General features: G+C 41.8%; 1 protein-coding gene across 4 annotated transcripts in view; it reads left to right on the top strand.

Annotated features, from left to right (window-relative positions):
• Positions 1 to 15,690, top strand: part of XPNPEP1 (X-prolyl aminopeptidase 1) — a 29,860-nt gene extending 14,170 nt beyond the window's left edge. For all 4 annotated transcript variants that reach the window (XM_085228995.1, XM_085228996.1, XM_019617810.2 and 1 more), the window contains 13 exons: positions 479 to 560; positions 1,503 to 1,713; positions 4,635 to 4,724; positions 5,839 to 5,889; positions 7,084 to 7,142; positions 7,793 to 7,870; positions 8,401 to 8,472; positions 10,170 to 10,230; positions 11,081 to 11,150; positions 12,301 to 12,474; positions 13,323 to 13,399; positions 14,082 to 14,180; positions 15,120 to 15,690. In XM_085228995.1, coding sequence (XP_085085121.1) covers positions 479 to 560; positions 1,503 to 1,713; positions 4,635 to 4,724; positions 5,839 to 5,889; positions 7,084 to 7,142; positions 7,793 to 7,870; positions 8,401 to 8,472; positions 10,170 to 10,230; positions 11,081 to 11,150; positions 12,301 to 12,474; positions 13,323 to 13,399; positions 14,082 to 14,180; positions 15,120 to 15,248 — 1,253 coding nt within the window. In that variant the 3' untranslated portion in view covers positions 15,249 to 15,690. The remainder of the gene's footprint in view (positions 1 to 478; positions 561 to 1,502; positions 1,714 to 4,634; positions 4,725 to 5,838; positions 5,890 to 7,083; positions 7,143 to 7,792; positions 7,871 to 8,400; positions 8,473 to 10,169; positions 10,231 to 11,080; positions 11,151 to 12,300; positions 12,475 to 13,322; positions 13,400 to 14,081; positions 14,181 to 15,119) is intronic.
• Positions 15,691 to 18,617: the final 2,927 nt, after the last annotated feature.

Genomic DNA, 18,617 nt, shown 5'->3' with positions numbered 1-18,617 from the left:
TCCCTCCTTCCTCTAGTATCGAAAGGAGTATTGGAATGAAATAATATATCCTGTTTTAACTTTGAACTTTTCTGGCAGTTAAGAAGTGAGCTCTTACCACACTGCACAGACAAGAAAGGACAAATTTTTTTTTTTAACATTTCTTTTTTTTTTTCTTTTTTTTTTTAACATTTCCATAACTTTTTTTTTTTTCCCTGTACCTGCTTTGTTCTCAGCCAGCCCTCCTTTAGAAGTTAAAACCTAGTTTCCTTGCTGGATTACGATGTTTAAGCTGCAGTTCTGGTGCCATCTCCTGGCAAAACCTTGGGATTGCCAGAAAAACAGTAGGATGTGGGGACAGCTGGCTGTGAGCTGAACCCATGGCCTGCACTCATGATGACTCATTGCTTGACTGTATTTTGGTGAGATTATTTTTGGTTTTCTTTAATGCTGCAAGAGATGAACCAGGACTGTGATTCTTGGCATTCTTATTTTCCAGGGCTTTTCAACCTCCGAGGCTCTGATGTTGAGTACAATCCTGTGTTTTTTGCATACGCCGTCATAGGAATGAACACAATCAGGTGCTTGTATTCCCCTCTTCTGTTCCCCAAGATGCATTTTTCTCTCAGAGATCTGTTTCAACAAAGCTTTTGTCTTTTTAAAACACCTATGCTCAGATGCTTTAATGTTGCTTCTGAGCCCTTTTGTCTTTGATATTAATAATTTTCTTCCACTGATCAGAGCTAGAGAGTTAGCCAACTGCTGTGTTGTGCTCCTCAGCACTTTGGCTGACTTTCTGGATAACTTTGGGCAGGACAGCTGATCCTTTTGTATCACTCTGGGGCTCTGGGTGAAAAGTGGGTAAGAGTGAATACTAGCCTGGGTATTGGAAGACTTCTCTCTAATGCCACAGATGAGTTGCTTCAGAGCTTCTGAGACTACACAGTAAAGTTTCAGGGCTGGTTTATGACAGAAGGCTTCTTTCCTGTGACTGCACCATAAAATGAGCTTCCGCAAGCACAGGTGTTTTAGAATCACGTCCAAGCTGCTAGGTAGATGCATTTGGAGTAAAACCTTTGTTCACTGATACAGGCTGCGTGTGAAGGGTGAGCTGAACTTTCCGGTTCAGTGAAAACAGAATACAATACGGTACTTAAAGCAACAGTTGATTTTCCATTTTGAGATGTTACACTTAAAAATGAGGGAATGGCCATTCTGTACTTTGTTTCTCTCTCTTGCTTGAAGCACACTGATGGCATTCAGCCCTTTTGAATGTCATACAAACAAAAATGTTGTCAGCTCCTTCTCAGCAGGATGATACATGGTAATTTCAATGCAGAATTTCAGCTGCATGAAGGCCATTGGATAAAACAATAGAGAGCAGAGTGTAAGGCATAATTGACAAACTCCTTTCTCCTGAAATGTCACCAAAACAGCATGGTTTCTTCCCTACCTTAATCTAGCTGCTGTCAGTTGTGGTCCTACCTCTCTGTTCTGATTTTTTTTTTTTTTTTTTTTCTCAGGCTCTTCATTGATGGTGACCGGATGATGGACCCAGCTGTGAGGGAGCATCTACAGCTTGATAGTACCCTGGAACCAGAATTTAAAATCCAAGTGATGCCATACGGATCTATTCTGACGGAACTGCAAGCTGTTAGTGCAGGCCTCTCGCCCAAGGAGAAAGTGTGGCTCAGTGACAAAGCCAGCTATGCTCTAACTGAGGCCATTCCCAAGGTGTGTGGCTCTTGCAAAGGAAAAAGGCTTTTCTACTCTCTGTTCAGTATGGTCAGGAATGGTGTTAATGAGGGGCAACTGGCCTCAGCTTCCCTTCTGGAAAGGGTGCTGCAGGCTGGAGTGGAAGGCATCCAGTCATACTGAGGTATTGAGAGATTGTTTAATCCTGGGGATGCTCTTGATGGTGCTGCCCTTCCAACTCACTAAGCTGATTTACCCAAAGAATTGTCAGCTTAAGATAAGACAAGTACAGTGAGGGAAGGGAGGGAGAGGGAGAGCGGGGTGAACTCAGGTCAGTGTGCCTATAGCTGGAGCATCAGCGTTATGTGGACCAGCAGTATGAGGTGGGAACAGAAATTGAAGCAGAAAAGTTGGGCTGGGCTTTCGAGAGGAAGCATTGGGTTTGGTTTGAGTATCTGAAGATGGTTCCTCTTATATCCTCAAGCCACTGAAATAAAGGAGGCAATATATGATGTCTTGTATCAAAGACAGGAGGAGCAGGGTGACGAGTTGTTGCAGCAAAGATCCTTGTGAGTACACAGATAACTTGGAGCTGCTGGTTGTCCATGAAGCGAGCACATCTGTTGAGGGACAGTTGTACCATCTAAATAAACTTAGTACAGCTCTGTGTGCTGTATCTTACCCTTGTACTTGAACTTGGCTGTTTGGGAGTCCTGGGAGTTTCAACCTGAAAGTTATGAAAGCAGATGCTCAGGTTAGGACAAAACAGCAACTACAGATAAGTCAGATTGCATGTGTTCTTGTATTCATCTCTTGTTTGCTATAGATCACATTCTCTCTGGAACATCATCCAGTTTACATCAGCATGTACTAAAAAAATATTGTGAAAAAATACACTACACAGCAGTATGGCTAGGAATCAGGGATGAGTGGGTATTTTCCAGATGTTGCCTTGGAAGACCAGACCCACAAAACAGAATCTGTGTTCATGTTGAGTTACTAAATAATCCAAGCTTACTACTTTAGAATTGCAGATTTGTTTAAAAAACAAACATAACCAAACCACAAGGGATGTACATAAGCAAGACAGGCAGTATTTTATCTCTGCTTAGGGTTAAATTTTCTGACACCATCAGTCCATTTCTAGGTGCAAGTAGCATCTGAATACAGAGCACTGACATTTTGCCCACTGCCTTTTGTTAAGGGTGGATTTTTGATAGATTTGGTGATGCATCCAGGATAAATTGTTGTTAACCTCTTGTCTTCAGATTAAAACACCTCTTGTGGTATTGTAGTTGGTGTCAATAGAAAAGCCCCACGTTGGGTAAGTTGCTGTAGCTGATCCATACAGGGTATCCCTATGGACGAGTACAGCAGGTCTGGCCTAGATTAAGGAGTTTAGTGGGTCCCTTTCTCAGTGCAAACAATGATTGTGGTGCTGGATGCCTTCTGTATACATTGGGAGAGGCCCTGCCTCAAGGAACTCTCTGCTGTAGAGCACAGGAGCTGAGGAACTGAAATATCTTGATTAAAAACACCTCAGAAAGCACTGGCAGAGACAGAGATTTCCCAGTTCCTTGTGCTGGGTGTTTTTCACTTAGCTCTACACCACTTCACAGCAGCTGAGCAGCTGATCTGGTGTGCTTTGAAGAACCTCAGTGCTCTAAGTCCCTTTGCTGCCTGTTTCCACCAAAGCCAAATATTGACATTGGCAAAAATCCAGTTTGTTATTAAACACAGATCTGCAAACCCTTTACAGGTTTGACTACAACTACATGTAAATATGCTTTTTCACAGAAGATTAGTAGAACCTGATGGTATCTGTAAAAGACAAGTTGATCTAATACAAAATCTAGCTGTTGGAAAATTATGTCCTTGCTCTGAGAGAATTTTGCCCTGGCTTCTTTCATACTTCACTTTCTGCCTAAAGTTGTGCAACTCTCCTGCTAAAAGAATTTAAGAACTTGGAAACTGCAAATTTGGTCTTTGCTGAGGGTCTGCCGGACCTTCCCTACAGATTTGAGAGGTGTTTATTTGTATGCTGGTGTACTGAGAGCATGAAAACAGTGTGTTGCTTGGCTTTGCTTGTATAGGTGCTTATCTTGTTTTGTCCCCCCTTATAGAGGCAGAACAGAGGACTGTGGAGCAAAAGACTTCACTTTTGTTCCATCCTTTGATACTGACTGTGGTAAAACTTTGACAAGGAACTTCAATAAATTTCTGAAGATATGCAGAGAACCAACCAAGCATTCAAACCTAAGGGCAGCTGGCGTTTGGGGAAGTGCACAGTGGAAAGGAATCAGTTACTAGTTCTTGATACACAGGAAAGCTTTGTCTCAAACCACTGACATAAGCTTCTTTCAGAAGAGGATAGTATGTAAAGCTCAGCTTTGTAAAGTCTCATTTTTTGGACTATTGAAGTATTTGTCAGAGCTGCTGACCATTAAAAGTAGTGGTGCTCTCTGCTGCCTAGAGCCAGACCCTTAAAGGGCTCTCCATGTTCAATTCCAGCTCTCAGTACCTGGGCTGGGTACCCTTTGCTCCCTGATGCTAGCAGTAAGGTAACACATCAAGGTGGCTAATTGAGATCTGTTTTCATAGCTTAAATTCCACCTGAGTCCCTGGGATTGGTCTTTCTCCCTGGCTGTCTCTGGTTCTTTAGGGTACAGCATTAACAGGAAAGCCATAGCTCAGATATTGATACAATATTTAGCATATCCAGTCTTGATTCTGCTTCATGATACGCTGTTAACCCTTCAGTTTCCTGGATTACCCTGATGGTTGATTTTCCTTTAGTCAGGAGATGTTCCTGCTCTTTATTCCCCAGTATGCAATCAGTATCTCAGTGCTGAAGGTTGAGAAAGACTGCCAAAGTATGAATTGCAGCCAGGCTGAGTTATTAAACCTGTAGGATTACATAGTTTGACTAATCCACAAGTAATCCTGTCCTTCTGCTGCAGGCTTACCGGTACCTCACCCCATATACCCCCATCTGCATTGCAAAAGCTGTGAAGAATGCATTGGAAACAGAAGGCATGAGAAGAGCACATGTAAGTGAAGCCTTGAGAGCCTCCTTGCACATGGCAGGAGGTTTGTTTTACCTTCAGCGGAAGAAATGGCATTTTCCTTTCAATTTTAGCGTTTTGGATTAAAAAGTAAATACTAATTTGGATGGCAGATTAAAAAAGGTTGCCTACTGCTGTTGAAACACATCTTTTTTTGATTGGTTAGAGTTCCCTTGGAGCGAAGAGCAACATTTTAATTGCACAAGGAGCCAACCTTGCTCTGTTGGAAGACCATGCAGACTTGAAGTGTTTAGAATCTGAGCCCTCAAAGGGATGTTTTTTCTCTGCTGATAGTTCTATTGCTGGTCTCACTGGAATCTTAAAATTATTACCACTTGAATAAACATGGCTTAAAGAGCATAGAATGGTTATTGACACATGGTGCAAAATACAGGCCAAGATTGTCAAAAGCACCTAATGTCCTTAGAGAACTCTGTTTTTGCATCACCATTGTGACACTCTGGAAATGAGTCCGATTTCCCAGGATGTTTCACGTTTTCAAGCAAAGAAGCTGCCTGGGAAACAAGTTCACAGTGGAGCTGAAATCTTCTGGTGTTTATTTTGTGTTAGTTTTAAAGCAGAAGGTTTCACAACAGGAGAAATGTGCCAGTGACAGCAGAGCTGACAGTTCTGGGCTTTTTTCATATTTGCTGCTATTTTCTTGGGATCTGCTAGTTCTTATTTCAGTGTTTGTTTTAATAAGGAAAAAAAAAGTACTGAGCAGAGGAGGGCATGTTCCCCTGTTGCATGGCCACACGTGTTGCATGGTTACCTCTGATGAGCTGAAATGCATAAAAGACACTTGAAAATCATACAGCCAATGTTTGCTGAGTACTTGGTAATTCTTCAGAGTAAGATGCATCCCAGCTGAAAACCTGTATTAACACTTATGTATTTGTCCTCATATGTTTCCAGAACTTTCAGTAAGTAGAGGATGCAGAAGCTGGGAAGACCAGGTTACATCTTTTGTTTGTATTTCTGAAATTTGCAGGTTGAACTGCTTTGTCAAGGGCGGTATTTGTACTGAGGCTTGATATATTATTTTTTTTCTTCCTTTTTTCCTTCACAATTCCATTTTCATATGCTTATTTTAACACAGATTAAAGATGCTGTTGCCCTGTGTGAGCTCTTTAACTGGCTGGAGAAGGAGGTGTGTAGTATTATTATTTTTAACTTGGAAACATTATTGCTAAGTAAAATTCTCCATTAGCGTACACTATTTTTAACATTCTTTATAATGCCTTTGATACAAGTGGGGAAATAATTGGGGTTTCTTCTCTTTGGTTAAGGGAATTTCAATTATGCTTCTATCCAAGGCTGAATAAATTTTGTTGAAAACATACTCCTGTTTATTTTACAAAGATCAAAACCAGAGCAAGTGAGGAGTAATATAAGTATACTTAACGTAGTGTTGATCACTATCTTGTGCGAGTTTAGTAACATAAAATAATGGTTTGGTTTAGCAAAACATAAAATAATGTCTGTTTTGGTGCAGTACTATGCAGGTATTCCAGTGATTGTCAGCATTGACTGGCAGCATGGACAGATTTGGTATTTAAGAATGGAGAGCTGCAGTCGTGCCATGTACAGTAAAAATGAAATAAAGTGAAATTACTCATTTGTCTTAAGGCTGAGTTAAAAGTACACAGTGAAGATACAGAGTTCCAGATGTTACACAAGATGTTACACAGTAACTTATAAAGCTGCCCTGCATGTATGCTCCTGCTTGTCTGCATCCGTTGAATTCACCTATGGAAATGATTTGGTGCCTTCTAGAGGGTGCCTTTTCACATCTGAGTACTTCATGAAACCTGTTTCAAGGACTATGAGACCTATCCCTTGTCCTCCTTTGCCTGTTCAATCCAGGGTAGGTTGATTCAGTTGATCACAGGTTTTGATTTATCAAATGCTTAATGTAAAACTTAACATCCTTTGTTTTTCTTGCAACTGCTTCCATCTCTGGATTAGAGGCATAAAATTTCTGCTAATACCATGTTCTATTGAAATGGATGAGACTGTTTAAACTTACTGTAACCTGTATTTGAAGAGATGTTGCCTTGTGAGTTGTTACTTTGAGCGTATCTCAGTGAAATCAATACCGCACTAAATGGTCCCTGGGCAGGGTTCAGCAGTCATGCCCTGAGCAGCTTCCTGCTTCTCACATGCCACGTTCAGTACTGCTGGGTTTGTGTTTGTAGTTACTGAGGAATGAGGACAGAAAACCTGGAAACGGGCCACTTTGAGCTTGGGTTTCATAATGCTCAGAGGGGGTCCCACTGCTGATGCATGCAGCATTTTCTTTGCTTGTTGGTGTACTAATTCAACCTGCATCTTTGTCCACTAGGTTCCAAAGGGAACAGTGACAGAAATAATTGCTGCGGACAAAGCAGAGGAATTTCGCAGGTAAAAAGTAAATCCCCTGTTTTATTTTCTTGAGGGCAGTTTTATCCTTTGTTACTATTTTATTCTGTAGAAATCCAGCTCACTTGCAGGTGTGTTTCACCTGAGGACAAACTCCATTTCTTGGACATTTGAAAGAGTTGGGGGAAGAGTTGAGTTTCTTGGGAGGTACAAATCCTAGCCCAGTGGATCCTATCTGGTTTCCTTTGGAGATAGCAGTGAGGAGTGCCGCAGGTTATGACACTCGAGTATAAAACTATTGCTTTGTTACCACAGAGGAGCTCAAGTAAGCATTTGATTTCATCCTCTCGGGATGGAAAATTAGTATTGAGAGATACTCCAGTGTATATCTTAACAGGATTTCTAGAAATGCCTAGAAGTAAATAAAAAGAAGAAATTGTTCAGGACATCTCTTTCCTGGGTGGTGTGAGTGGTAACCTTACATGTAAGAAAAGGATAGAGATGGAAAACCTTTCCACATTGTTGAAAGGATAGGATTGGGATCTATGTAATTTCCCCTACCAAAGTGTTTCTTGCCCAGGCAGCTAACTTGGCTAAGAGGAAAGCTGAGATGGAGTGCCCCATCCTCAGTTTCACTTTGTCTTTTGTATTCCTCTTGCATGTGCTGTAGTGATCACCATCTTTTCTTTCAGCCAACAGAAAGACTTTGTTGAATTGAGTTTTGCTACTATATCAAGTACTGGTCCAAATGGAGCCATCATTCACTACAAGTAAGAGAAACACTGCTTCTTCTTTCATCCATCAGCAAACATAGTTGGAGTGAGTTGTCTAGCTTCTTTGTGGAGTCACAACAGAGTACTCCAGGGAGATGTAGTCACTGTTTGCTGTCTTATTTTATTCCACCAGAGCTTCCGTGCATACTAAGTAAAGATCTCTCCCTGCTGGCAGCATGCATGTATTATGATGCTGATCTGCTCAGGGGCCATGGAAAAAGGCTTTTTTGTGGGTAGAAGTCTGAGAAGGACAAATATGAAGTGCAAACTGTTCTGCAGTATGTCCAGGAACAGATGTTGAGGGTTTTGCTGGAAGCAAGAAATCTATTCTCTGTACTTTAGTGCTATTTACTGTAGAAAATAAACTCCTTAGTATGATCTGGCTTACTACATTTAGATTTCCATAATTGCCACAAAAAATCAGAACAGATGCATCCAGGTGAGCACCTGGTACGGCTTCTGGGTTGTAGATATGAGCTGGAGGCCTTAAAACTGTGGACCAAACAACTTTGTGTTTAACTGAACAGGCCAGTTCCTGAGACCAACAGAACGCTGTCTGTCAACGAAATCTACCTCCTGGACTCGGGAGCACAGTACAAGTGAGTGGAATGAATGGGACAGAACCACTGTGTTTTCTACTCCTAGTGACTGCCCTGCAGAGTCAGCTCACAGTTACTCTGGCAGGCATGGTGATGTATAATTTTGACTGCAGTGCCGTTTCACAGAGAGCCTGCTAATTGTGTCCCATGTGAAGGAAGATTGTGGGATTCTGAGTGTAGTCAAGAACATCAGTCAGTGGGTGACTGATCCCTGCTAGAAGGCACTGAGCTAGTTTCTGGGCAGCTGGCTGGGGCTTCTCTGAGTCCTTTTGTTGGTGTGATGGTAGCTGTGCTTTGGCAGGTGGGGCATGTTTCTGTTTGTTGCAGCTCTGCTCACTGATGATCATGTTAGAGTTGCGGGGAGTTGGGAGGAGGGCCGGCTATCCGGGTTTAGCCTTTGGCTGCCCACACAGCAACCTGCATAGCTAAGTAAGGCACTTACCCTACCAGGATGTGGGCAGAAGGTAATGATTTGATTGATATTGGGGTTGGAACAAGGTGGGGCAAAGGAGCAGGACAGCACTGCCCTGTGGCATTCTTTCTCTTTCCGGAGAGAGACTCAGGTGCGAAGTTTCTTATCCCAGTGGCCACTTGGGTGTCAGGTATGTTTTTGGGCAGGTGTCATGTCTTTTGACGCACTCTCTGCTCTTTTGGCAGTGGTCTCAGTTCTCTGCAGCTGTTTATTCTGAAGCTCGGACTCCACAGATAATGAAGGAAGTAGTGTTTTCAGCCAGTGTAAACATATGAGAAGTGGTTTGTTCAGAGAGATGCAGGATAGACCTGGCTGTTCCTCTGAGGGCTGTGCCTTTTTGTTTTGTCAGTCAGGAAGAGCTTTGAAAATGAACCATGCAGACATCCTTTGATAAGGCTTTTACAATGAGATCTTTACCCTACCCCTCAGATGGCCTAATTAGCAATTTCCTTGGTGCCACTGTGAAAAGCAAGTCTTTGAATAGAATGTAAGCTGGACATCAATGACACTCAGCAGAGCATTGTGACAGGGATGCTCAGCTTGTCACCGCTGAGAAGTTAAACTGTGAGTTCTTTGTGTCTATGGCCTGTATGTGCTGGGAAGAATGTTGATACAGGAGTGAATGTTTCAAAGGTAACTCGTTATTTCAAGAGCCTCTGTGTTTGACAGCAGGCTCAAAATAATATCCACATAAGGAACTTTCTGAATGTTTCAGACTAAATCCTATCCAAATGATGGATAATTTCTAGTAGTCTTAGCATAAAGCATCCTGAGGATGAAAAGGACTCCAAACCTGCTTACACATCCTTCTTCTACGCTGTTAGCTGTAATTTGTACATAAACATATATTTTCAAGCTAACGAATCTATTTTCATATAATAGAATAAATTCGGCCTTCTCTATTGTGTTCAAGTGGGCAGGTACCAGCTGTTAAACCCCAAATTCACTTGATTTTTATGAGCAGCCTAGATTCTAATTTGAGAAGAACTTTGAGATCCTTATGTTTGAAAGAGAATGTGCATGTTCAGGAATTTTTGGGATTAGGATCTTTTATACAATCAGTCTTATGTAGCACAGAGCAGATAACTTTACCCAGTGGTTAGACTGGTGGTTTTTCTGTAGTATGACTTCTTTTTTTGTTTTTGTTTTTTAATGCATTTTCACTTTGATCTTTCTTTTTTTCTCCTATTCCTTTGCTTCCTGAACCTTTGTTTGCCTCTGGAAGAGATGGTACAACAGATGTGACCAGAACAATGCATTTTGGCACACCGTCAGCTTATGAAAAGGTAGGTTGCCCTCTCAGCATGTTCTGCAATTTGACCCTTATTTGAGATACTTAATCATGATGATGGCTTAAATTTAGTGATGTGCCTTATTGCTATGTTGTCTAAGGGATCTATCAAGTACCATTTCTTTACTAATGAAAGTGACAACGTTTTGATTAAGACTGAAGAGGAAGCTGTCAGACTTGAACTTTTTGAATATAAAGTGTTTAGAGAATGACACTGTTTTCTATCTCAAAATATACACCTCTCATTTACTAAATAGCGTATCTTCTCTACGAAGTAATAAAACGAGTGGGCTGAGGATACACATGACTGGTTTGCCCAACATGGGGTACTACTGGAGTTTAATTTAGCTGAAACCTCAGTGTCTGAAGTAGAGCTGCACTAGTGGTTTGTGCTTAGTATACTGTGTCAAAAAATAGTCTGAGACTGCTCTGAGGAGGTCCACACTGGAAATTCAGCAATATAATTTTCTTTATTTTAAATTATTTCTTTAATTAACACCCAATTATTGTAGTTTTCTCAGTGATATGCTATGAAAATAGGATATGCTTAGGAAGTGAAGCTCCTAGCCACGAAGAAAATCAGTCATGTAGGTCCGGTGAATCCCTCTGCTAAACTTGCAGTCTGAGTTTGTGGCACTGTCCATATTAACTGAAGAAGATCTTTGGAGTAATTTAAACTCTTTTCTGCTCGTGCTTTGCTTTTGCAAAACACGTCATAGGAGGAAATGAGCAGGTCTTTCCACATCCTTTGCATTTTGCTACCAGATGCAGCCTTCCTTTCTGTTCTGGGGAAGGGCAGTGTTTTGTCTCTCCCTTTTTATTTACAGTATACATTTCTTTGGCAGGAATGCTTCACCTATGTCCTGAAGGGACACATAGCTGTGAGTGCAGCCATTTTCCCAAATGGAACCAAAGGTAAGTTGATGAGTTGGAGTGTTTGACCATGACGGTGACTTCTGGAGGACCATTAAGTGATGTGAAAGCAGCATTATGACTGATAGGTCCTGATGTGTTAGGCAGATGTTGGTGTAACTGTCTGTGTCTGTTTCCATCACAGCATGTTGGATTCTGGATTATTGATTTCCCCCTCTTTTAGCAGCCACCAGTGCTGAAAATGTGGAGAGAGAAATCTGAAGGGTATTTTGAGTGCTTTGTTTCTAGGGCGATGGTGATGTTCCTCAGTGACTAGCACTCCTAGCACATCTGTGGCCTTTTTATGCTCTGAGATTGTCTTTATGCTTTTATTCTAAGACTTATCAAAGCGATAGGTCACTTTCCAGTTAAAAAAGACTAACTAATTGTCTTCCAGATAATGTGGAATCTCTTTCATCAGAGAGCAGTGTGGGAGAATAACACATAGAGGAACGGATTTGCTTTTGTGCAGGAGAACATGTGATATACATTCACTGCTGATGAATGCTGCAAGCTCTCTTCTCCCTAGTCAGAAACTTGACATTAGCATGCCTCTTTGTAGGGTGGCTTCCAGTTCACATTCTTATGTATGTGAGGAAAAAGCATCTGGCTGCTGCTATGAGAAACTCCAACTGAAATGAGCAGTACAGAGAGTGTAGCACTTGCACGTGATTGATGTTTGCATGCAGGCAACAGAAATCCCCTGCATTCTGATTGAAAGAGCCTGAAGTGATGACATCCAGGCAAGAGGTCTGGCTGGTTAGTTCACCAAATAGAATTGCCAGGTCTTCCACACGAAGCTCTCTTTGTGTAGCTGTCTGAATTCTTTGTGGGCCATTTAACTGCTAGATTCTTTCCTGAAAACCCAAGTAAAGCAAGCAGCAGTGCAACATTTTGCAGGCTGTATTCTGAAGAGCTGTGCAACTTGAATGGGAGAGGGGTTCTTTCAATGAGGATGAGTTTGAATGGCAGACTTCTGCTCTGTAATTTCTGACAAACCAATGACTTGTTTTGTTTTTCCCCTTTTAAAAACTTTGTTTTCCTTTTCCAGGCTTGAACCCTCGATGTGGTTATCAGTCTGTGAGGAAGCCTGACTTGAACCTGAGTTGATCAAGTTTTCTTTCCGTGTGTGTCTCTTCCCCTTGGCTTGCAGGTCACCTTCTAGATTCTTTTGCCCGTTCTGCCTTGTGGGACTGTGGTTTGGATTACCTGCATGGGACAGGACATGGAGTTGGCTCTTTCCTAAATGTACATGAAGGTCCTTGCGGCATTAGCTACAAAACCTTTGCAGATGAGCCCTTGGAGGCTGGCATGATCGTCTCTGATGGTATTTAACACTGGCAATTCTTTCTGGCTATTGAGGGAGGAACCAAGATCTTAAGATGCAGGGGGAATAACTCAGTGCTGAAGGGAGGGATGTGATTGTAGGCTCTGGTCCTGCCTCCTCAGTTTGTTACTTTGTCACTTAAGCTTTCTGGGTAAAAGCACTCTGATTTTAGCTGTCACAATAAAGCATCTTTTCAGTTGAGTTCTGCAGACCTGCTTCCTTCTTTGTAAAGTGCAAACCTCAGCACATCTGTGCTGCTGACAATAGTAGTTTTGGCATGCTGCCTTCCGTTCTGCAGTGGAAGAGCTGGCTACAGAACATGGTGGACACCAGATTTTCAGGAGCTATGCTATGGGTAATTTGAGATAGTTAATACATGCCTTATTTTTCCAGTAAGAAAAGAAATTAACAACCTTCTGGGTTTTACTAAAAGACTTGCATTCCTTCAGGACTGCCAAGTCTTTCAGGGAGTCAGGAGAGAACTCTAAAATAATTTCAGGAAAGGGGATTTCCTATTGGCCTTTTATAAAGAGATGAAGGCTTACAGAGTTTCTGGTACTTGGAACATGTACTTGGTGCTCTCTCTTGACTTGGAAGGAGACTCTCTGAGCTTGAGGGCTGTCTGTCTGGTTTCTCCTTTCTTTGAGAACTTCTGCTGTCACCTTGCTCGGGGCTTCTGTGCAGATTAAGTAGAGTCAGAAATTTGTTTGCCTCTCTGGGTGCCTGATGTCAAGATTGTTTTAGCAACCTCAGTGAACTAAAGCTACGAAGGGGAAGTTTTGCCATAGGGAATAAGCACTTTCATAGTGTAGCTGTGTGTCTTAGTTAATTATTGTCTGTTTCTACAGAGCCTGGGTACTATGAGGATGGATCCTTCGGGATCCGAATAGAAAATGTTGTCCTTGTGATCCCTGCTGAAACCAAGGTGAATGACCTGCACAACTTGTACCTTTCTTCATGACTCAATGTCATAAAACTTGAGGTGGGACAGTGCTGAGGACAGTTAGTCCTACTCAAGACTGCTGCTCACCAAAACCCTGCTTTGGTGAAGACTGTTTCTAAGTCTCCTCTGTTAATGGAGACACAGAAGACAGTTCTGCTTCAGCAGAGTTTCCATGGGTTAACATATGTATTTGAGAGTTGTTCTAAAATGTTTTCAGTCTGGGTATCAAAGACCAGAACCTTCTTTAATGCAGTCACTTGGATTTATTGCTGTAGCATCAGTTGATCTCAGGTCAGTCCCCCATGGCAGTAGAACCAAAACTATAGATAGATTTTTTTTTTTTTTTTTTTTTTTTGATGTAATAATTTCAGGTCTGGTTGGGATATGCTTTTAGAAACGCCAGACTGGAAATTACTGTATGGTATCAAGTCCTGTACAGTTGTGACTTGGGACATGGCCTTTAGAAAGTGACTACTGAAGGAAATGACTAAGATTTATATGGAGATTTTCTTTGATATATGAGAAAAAGTTTCTGGTAAGTTGCTACCTTCTCATCTGAATGACATGAGGGTCTTTTTCTAGTGGTCAGTGATGTCATGAGCTGAACAGTATGATCTTGCTAGAGCAATTTCTAAAAATTTGCAACTTCATTTGTCTTTTTCAGTACAACTTCAAAAACAGAGGAAGCCTAACTTTTGAACCCTTAACGCTGGTTCCAATTCAGACAAAAATGATTGATGTTAGTTTGCTGACACAAAAAGAGGTAAGTGAAAAGAGCAGGTTCCACTGTTTTCTATACATTAGAGCTGTCTTGTTCTAATTACATGAACCACTGTCCTCTGTTTTAGTTGGTAGATTCAGAGAGTGATTTTGAACAACCTGACTTAATTTTCAACTTGATCCAGTTGTGGGTGGTTGGGTGGAATAGATGACTTTTTATGTCTTTTTTGGCTCCTGCCTTCGTTTTCAGACTCCGGTGCTGTCTCCCCAGAGACTTGTACTAATTACTGTCCCATGTTGCTGTCTGTATCTGATCGTGATCTATCCCATTCAACAGTGCCACATTTTGCAGTGCATATGGCCTCTGGGCAGACATCAGTCATACTTGCTCAGCAGCATTTATTTCCTAAATAGCTTTTATACCATAGCTTTCTCTTTAGGTTTCCCATTGCCTTCACCTTGGTGTGTTTCATGCTGATTTTTATCATACTATTCATTTTTCTTCAGCTTATCCTGCTATTCTGAATGATAATTCCATTTTACGTTTCCTTTATCTGAAGAGGACTGTGAACAGTGCCAAGGTTTTCCTTAAGGGTTGCCCGTTGAGATCAATAGGGCAACTTGTATCTCAGTAGTGCATTGTTCAGAGTTACAAATGTGCAAAGCTTTTAATTAGTCTGTGCCAAGGTAGCTATTCTGACTTGTTGGTGGCAGTGATTTGCAGATTTTAAATACTAGTTATTTGAACTGAACTTTAGCACCTCTGAAAACCCAGGACTAATTGTTTCAGTTCCTTCCCCCATCAAATCTACAAGTCACTTGAATGCTTTGAGGGTCTGTTTTTGGGACAGGATGCCATCCCAGCCTCACAGCCCAGTCCCAAAGGGCACAGTGCCCTACTGATATCTTTGCCTTTATAGCTGTGTATAGCCACCAGCTATTCTGTGTTTATACTGAATGTTGTATCCCTCCTTTTCTCTAGTGTAACTGGGTGAATGACTATCATCAAAAGTGCCGGGAAGTAATTGGAGCAGAACTGGAGAGGCAAGGTCGGCGTGAAGCTCTTCGATGGCTCATCCGGGAGACAGAGCCTCTAATCAAAGTTCAGTAGCACCGTGGTTGTCTTTGGTACGTGGAACATCAGGACTGCTTGGTGTCACAGCAATCTACATCTTCTTGGCCTTTGACACCACTGGGAGAAAGTTCTTCAGGAAAGCTTTGGAAATCAGGAGGGGGATTTTATTTAGTGTTTTTCTCCTTCCCATCACGCGTGGGTAATGGAGGGAAAGAAGGGTTACTGACTCAACGTTTTTTGAGGGGGAGGAGAAGGTTGAGAATAGAAAGCAAATAAAATACGCAAGCATGTTGCTTTTGAAATGGAGGATCTTGAAATAATGGTTGTAAGAGGTAATACTGGAATATTTTATATGGTCTGTTTTTTTTTCACTGTGAAAACTCAGTATTTTTACATACTTGGGTTCCAGTTGCTAAGATTCTACCCACGCAGCAGGACTGATTACTGAATAAAAGTTTCCAACCTGTTATTCACTTTATCTTCTCTTGCAGTCAGTGATGTGTTGAGTTTGACAGCCCGAAGAAGGGCAAGAACCAGAAAATTCCACCCTAATGTGTGTATCCAGCTCAGACAGTGAGGAAATACACATAGAGCTTCCTTGTGCTAGGAACAGGGCAGATGTTATGAAAAGGCCTGACGGGAGCTGTCAGTTCTGTCTATGCTTTGTGACAGATCGTGGAAGGGATTTGGTGATGCAGGGGGTTATGCCTGTGGAGCTCTCAGGCCAGTACTTCTGTCTATTGTTATGATGTACTGAGTACTTGTATAACCCTTGGCAGCGCAGGATGAGTTGGCAGCATCATGGAATTATAGCTCTTCCTGGACACAGGGCAATTATTAAGTTAAAAAAAAAAAAAAAAGATACAGTGGACAAAAGAAGGCTTCTGTGCAACTTCGGTTCAAAATCAGCCTGACCTCAGACAGCAGGAGCAGTACTCTGGATTGCTAGGCAGTGCACAAAGACATCTAGTGGCTAAGCGAGCTATTGCAAGGTAAGCACTGGTATGAGCTCATCCCACCCTTCACCAGAGGGAGAATGTTCTATTCTGCAGTCTTCTAATCTGTCTTCTGAAAAATCCCTGTGTGCAGCCTCATCAGAGCATTGTCCATAATGCTAAATGGTGGTATAAGAATATGCTTACAGACAGAAAAACTCATAATGTTTGAAACAGAAAAAACACTAAAGCTCGATATTAGATATAAAAGGAACAATTGGGTAACTAACTCAGATTCCTGATATTTTAAGAAATGGTCTGTGCAAATGGAAATGTTCATATATATGTAAAATTCTCTCTTTTTTTTTTTTTTTTTCCTGCAAGAAATTCTGAGAGGGAAATACTAATCTCCGTTAAATGGCATGAAATTGGTATTTACTGTAAGAGTTCCAGGAATTGGAAGCAGTATCATGTATTCAGACAGAAAAGAACTCGCAAGAGAAACTAGGAAAGAGAATTCCAGGAAATAATGTTGCCTGGCCTCTTAGCTGAGTTGTCTGAGAAAGTGTAAAAGCAGAAGTGCAGTAAATTCTTAAAAGTTCGATACTATATTTTCTGCAGATATGTGCATGCATTTAAATATCCAAGTAGTTTCCCACCACTGCCTGCAAGTATTAGTCATTAGCTGTCTGTGTGATTTCTTGCTCAACATCAAGCAGTCCACAGCATTTCATGAGTGTATGCCATCTAAAACAGACTGGGGAAAAAACATTTCTTCCACAGGTATGTATTAACTTTGATGGTACTGACTGTGCTACGGGATCAAAGAATAAGCAGGGGATCTCTGAACAGGTTGTTACCTCCCAGTGAAATCTGTGTGTGTGCAGTAAGGCTGAATGGTTAGGCAAAAGAGAATGATGCCTACCAAACAGTGAAGCAGAACAGCCAGGGAAGCTGTTGTCCTTTATCTCAAATACAAAGCTACTGTGTTTGGCTCAGAGACCTCAGTGGGAAGTGAGGGATGGGGGATGTGACATCTAAAGTAATTTTTGTACTGCTAGGTTTGAATGGCCCGATTAGTCCTTCTTCCCACCTGGATTACCTCTTTATGGGTTGTATACCCACCTGGGGTTGTACCCACCCACGTCCCAGAAATGTTTGGCCCTTTGCCATCCCTAGATCCCCTCCAGCACGTTCTGAAAACACAATAAACACAAGTGCATTCTCTACTTTTTCATGTCCAAGCTTCAGATTCCTAATGGAAATTACACTTTTTATTTTTTCCAGATTTTGTCCTATTCTGTACCTACTTTTGCTGCTCCATCTTTCCATAAACCCTCCTTCCTCAGTCTGGGAGTATTACCAAAATTGTGCCAGACAGCAGCAAAACCCCACTGTTTTTAACTTACATGGCTTGTAACTCACCTGTAACAGAAACTGCACTGTTTGTTTGCATGGTTCTTAAACCTATCACTTTACACAGCAGTTTTGAAGCAAGTTTTGATTTACCCCAGCCTGGCCTTGGAAAGAAAAGTGGAACTGAGAACACCACTGTTGAGGACTTCACTGTCAAACCCATCAAACCCAGCTCTCCTGGGGACCAGGAGGTGACATATTTCCTTTTCTGTCATGTGGTGGCTTAGGGGGGGATGTCCTCTGGGCAGGGTGTGGGGTACACCAACATTTTGAGAAATGAGAAGCTGAATGAGGCTCCTCAGTCCTGCCTAAAACATGCTTTTGTGTTCATGCCTGCTGCCTGGAGAGGATCTGTTGCTCCTTTTGGCACTCAGTGGGGGTGAAGTGACTGCTGGTGCTGAGGATTTTTGCTGTTTATTTCTGTTAACTTGCAGCAATTCTCACTTTGCTCCCAGAGACTCCTAGGTCTGCTCCATTTTTCTGCCTTGTGTGAAGTAATTAAACTGCTTTGAAGCTTCTCTGTTTGACCAGGGACAGCAGGACCCCTTGCTGCAGGGGCAAAAGGGGACAGATCCTTTCCTAAGTCGTCTTTTGAGGGGACAAATTGTGGGTCCAGTGTCTGGTGGAGGTGTCTTGTGATCAGGAGTTAAATTGCCTGGTGTCAGTGCCCTCAGCTTGTTTTACACGATAAGGACAAAAGTCCCCATGGCTTTGGCTGTAATAAGAAAAAAAAAAATGAAACAAGGGCCTCTAGAGGGTGGAAATATGAACTGGGTTAGTACTTAATTAAGTTGCCTATTAACAGTTGTGTAGCAGCTTGGAAGAATTTTAATGTACCAATTAAAGCAAGGAGCTATCTCCTCAGCTTCCCACCACCTCTGGGGACGCTGTCAAGAATGGGAAGCTTCACAGATCAAGTGCTGTTTATTTTGTTCCTTCCAGCTTGTTAAAAAGTGTTCTAAATTTGGGATGTGGCGGATGCCCATGGACATGGTTACTTCTGTGATGCAGTGAAGCATCAGCTGCCCGATAAGGATTAGCATAGAAAAGAAAT

The sequence above is a fragment of the Meleagris gallopavo genome, chromosome 8, assembly GCF_905368555.1.
Source record: "Meleagris gallopavo chromosome 8, MGAL_WU_HG_1.1, whole genome shotgun sequence".
Classification (NCBI taxonomy): Eukaryota; Metazoa; Chordata; class Aves; order Galliformes; family Phasianidae; genus Meleagris; species Meleagris gallopavo.
The sequence above is the reverse complement of the archived record's forward strand: the minus strand, read 5'-3'. Positions and strand labels throughout refer to the sequence as shown.